Below are 3,144 nucleotides of genomic sequence, written 5' to 3'. Positions count from 1 at the left end.
TGTGTGTACTACCATGGTACCTCCACCATTAAACTGTCATATTCTGCACATTTCTTATACTATCTACATACATAAGAGTATAATTAATGTGTATAATATCAGTTAAAATAAGTGCTTCAACATACTGTAGTTAACATTGCAGGAAAGCAATATATTAGACCATAAGTACTTTGTCAGGCTTAATATTTATCTGTAGATAGATACCCCCAAAGCTTTTTTCTTATTTGAAAGAAGACCTTAACCTAAAGTATTCTTAAATGTGTCAATAAAGGTTCATTAGTTTGTCTGTTTTGCACATCCTCATATTAATATCTTTGTACATCTTGCACTAAACTGTTTTATTGTAGAGATCACTTACAGTATCTTCTTGATTTTTTATATTCTATATTTCTATCATTGACCTTCTACTTTCCCCCTATGAAAGTATATAATATTTTTTTCATCAAATAACATTATTCAACAAAAATAACATTATTCAACAAAAATAATTCAATAACGTGCTTTAACCACTGCACACAAGGTACACACAGCATACTAATAATAACTTTGTATCATTATTGTAGGACACTTATGTATGTATAACATCTTAAGACTAGTTTTATTCATGTTTTTACATAATTTTACAGGATATTGCTATACTATTTCTCACGTTTTACTTCTACACATTAATATATGATTTGTAAAACATCACAGACAGAAAGGTATATCCGTCATTTAATGGTAAGCTATTGAAATTGTGATTCCATAGATGTGTCTCCCATCACCCAAATCCCCTGACTATTCTCTCAACTCAGTATTTACATTCTTATATTCAAAGAAAATCAGTAATATCTTTAAAAACTACAAGTCCTTTTCTATCAGCTGTGCACCGTTATGGTGTAAATATAACCTATCTACCAATTGGATCAAATATAAAAGTCAGCCGAATTACTATTGATACTGCAAGGAGACGTATTTTGTGAAAAGAAATGCAAGATGTTGTTTAATTGTTGATATATTTATGATCCACGTCACATATTCAGTTTTGGCGGCAGTTCTTCAAGTTTGTCCAGAAGTCTTCTCATCAGGGCTCTATAAATAAAGAACTACGGCAGATGTGTAATATTTAATGCAGCCGAACCGTGTATTACAATGCCGTCATATGATGACTTCCAAAGAAAAAAGCAAGAACACTAGGAATAAAGTATTATTTTATTTTTAAAAATGTTTTCGGATATCATATCGCATTAACATCATATCCCAACATGCATTGCGGCTAAAACATCCAATCAACGAGCTTCAAGCTGAGGATCTTGGGTAATCTGTTCAGTGGGTTTGTGGTGTGTATCGCTCGAAATGTCCCTTATAGGCTTACGTCTGTTTCCGGTGACTTTATTTACGGCTAAAAAGCATGCTAGAAAGCCCAAGATTATAGAATTAAACAAATAAATAAAAACAAGGATAATTGTGTGTTATTGTTGATTAAATAACAGTGTGTTAAATTTGGAAAAGAATAACAAATTAGAAGGAAAACAAGATTTTCAAAAATACAGATTTCAGTATTTTGAGGCTCTAAGCCCCATTTCTTTTCCTCACAGACGGGAAAAAAGTACAGACATTATACGATTGAAAATTGACGGTTCGAACGGTGAGTGCGGAAAGATGGGGTTGAACCCCCCTTTCTTACCCCACGAAAGGAACCCTGTCGTACATGCGAAAACCCGGGTCTTGGTTGTCACGGATAAGATCTATCGACCCGCAAAGTAGTGAGTGTGAGACTTAAATACACCGACGCATAAGACGGGCTTTATAAAGCCCAGCTGTCGCGGTGCGCCCACGTGTCCTAGCCAAAGGGACGAAGGATCTATCCCCGAAATGCCGTCGCAAAGGGGGATCGTGGGGCCTCCCGAGGCCGAACCCTGAACGGGATCACTGACTCTACGGGACAGTAGAGGAGGGAAGCTCGGGGACGGGTCACCTTGAATTCACCGACAGGGACTTCCGTCGTAAAGACGTAACGGTTACTTCAGTCCCTTTGCTCAACCTCTCGATGTACGTGGAAGAGCACTCCTATGTACGGACTCCACCTTGAGGTACCCGAGCCCACAACCGGGAGACCGGCTTGCAACCCGCAAGGACGGGTTTCACGAAGGTGATACGGGTGAGGTTCAACGATAGTCCGAAGCGAAAATTGCAGGGTGTGCTCTTGCCCGTGCGGACTCCAACGACACGGACACGACACCGGGATCTCTGCTAATAACACGATGCCGGTATATGCTGTCAGTCTCGTCGAGAAGTAGACGGTACCGCCGTGCTCTTCCCCGAGCACGAGAAGAGGTTTGTCGCCGACAGGGTGACTCAACACCTAGTTAAGTGTACTGGATACCCCGGTCACCCGCGGGGGGCGGTAGTCCCCACTCTACAGTGAGATGTTCCTCGTATGAAGTTTGCAGAACCCGACGGGACTCTCCCCACAGGGACCTCTGGTAGACGCGTACGCCGCAGCAAACCGGTAGCCAGACCGTGAAGAGGCCCAAGATGACCCAGTTACCAGCGGTGAGGGGTAGGAAAACCCGCTAGCCAGGAAACGCTCGAGGCGAACGAGGTCATGCCATTCGTTCCCAAGTCCTAAGAAGTACTGTTACCAACCATAATCAGCTAGGTCACGACTTTCGTGGCGAGACCGCCCAGTCATCCCTGCTTTATCTTGCTATCAATTCCGACTATTGATGCAAGATACTCAAGTGGCCTACGGCGGGCCAAAGGCCGAGTGAAGTCTTAAGAACACACGACGCTCTTCTAAGACACTTTGGCTATGATTACTGCGCCCGGATACATCGGCATCAGTGCACCCAGTGTTCTTACTTGAAACAACAATAATCCATGAGCTTTGACACTGTACGAAAATATCGCTAACCCTGTATAGGTCACGACCTTTCGTGGGCGGAGACCGCAAGTAGACCCTGAGTAATCTTGGCATCAAATGTCGGCATTGATAGCTAGAGACACCTGAAGCCGAACAACGACAAGTTTACTGTCGCAACCAGAAGGGGTTTTCACCGCGCCCCAACATTGTTAATTGCATCTAAAATGAGAGTAGATATAGTTTTGTGGTAAGATAAATAAGATTGCATTTAATTTACGGCACAATAATAGAAAAATAAA

The 3,144-nt window shown here is 41.8% G+C and overlaps 1 protein-coding gene across 1 annotated transcript in view; it reads left to right on the top strand.

The window, feature by feature from the left end:
* Nucleotides 1–3,144, top strand: part of LOC104967242 (zinc finger protein 385A-like) — a 24,980-nt gene that overhangs the window by 17,469 nt on the left and 4,367 nt on the right. Inside the window, exon 5 of the mRNA XM_010796658.1 lies at nt 2,264–2,403. Coding sequence (XP_010794960.1) covers nt 2,264–2,403 — 140 coding nt within the window. The remainder of the gene's footprint in view (nt 1–2,263; nt 2,404–3,144) is intronic.

Source organism: Notothenia coriiceps, unplaced genomic scaffold, assembly GCF_000735185.1.
Source record: "Notothenia coriiceps isolate Sejong01 unplaced genomic scaffold, NC01 NC01_scaffold00037250, whole genome shotgun sequence".
In the NCBI taxonomy this organism is placed as follows: Eukaryota; Metazoa; Chordata; class Actinopteri; order Perciformes; family Nototheniidae; genus Notothenia; species Notothenia coriiceps.
This window is presented reverse-complemented; position numbering and strand designations above follow the sequence as displayed.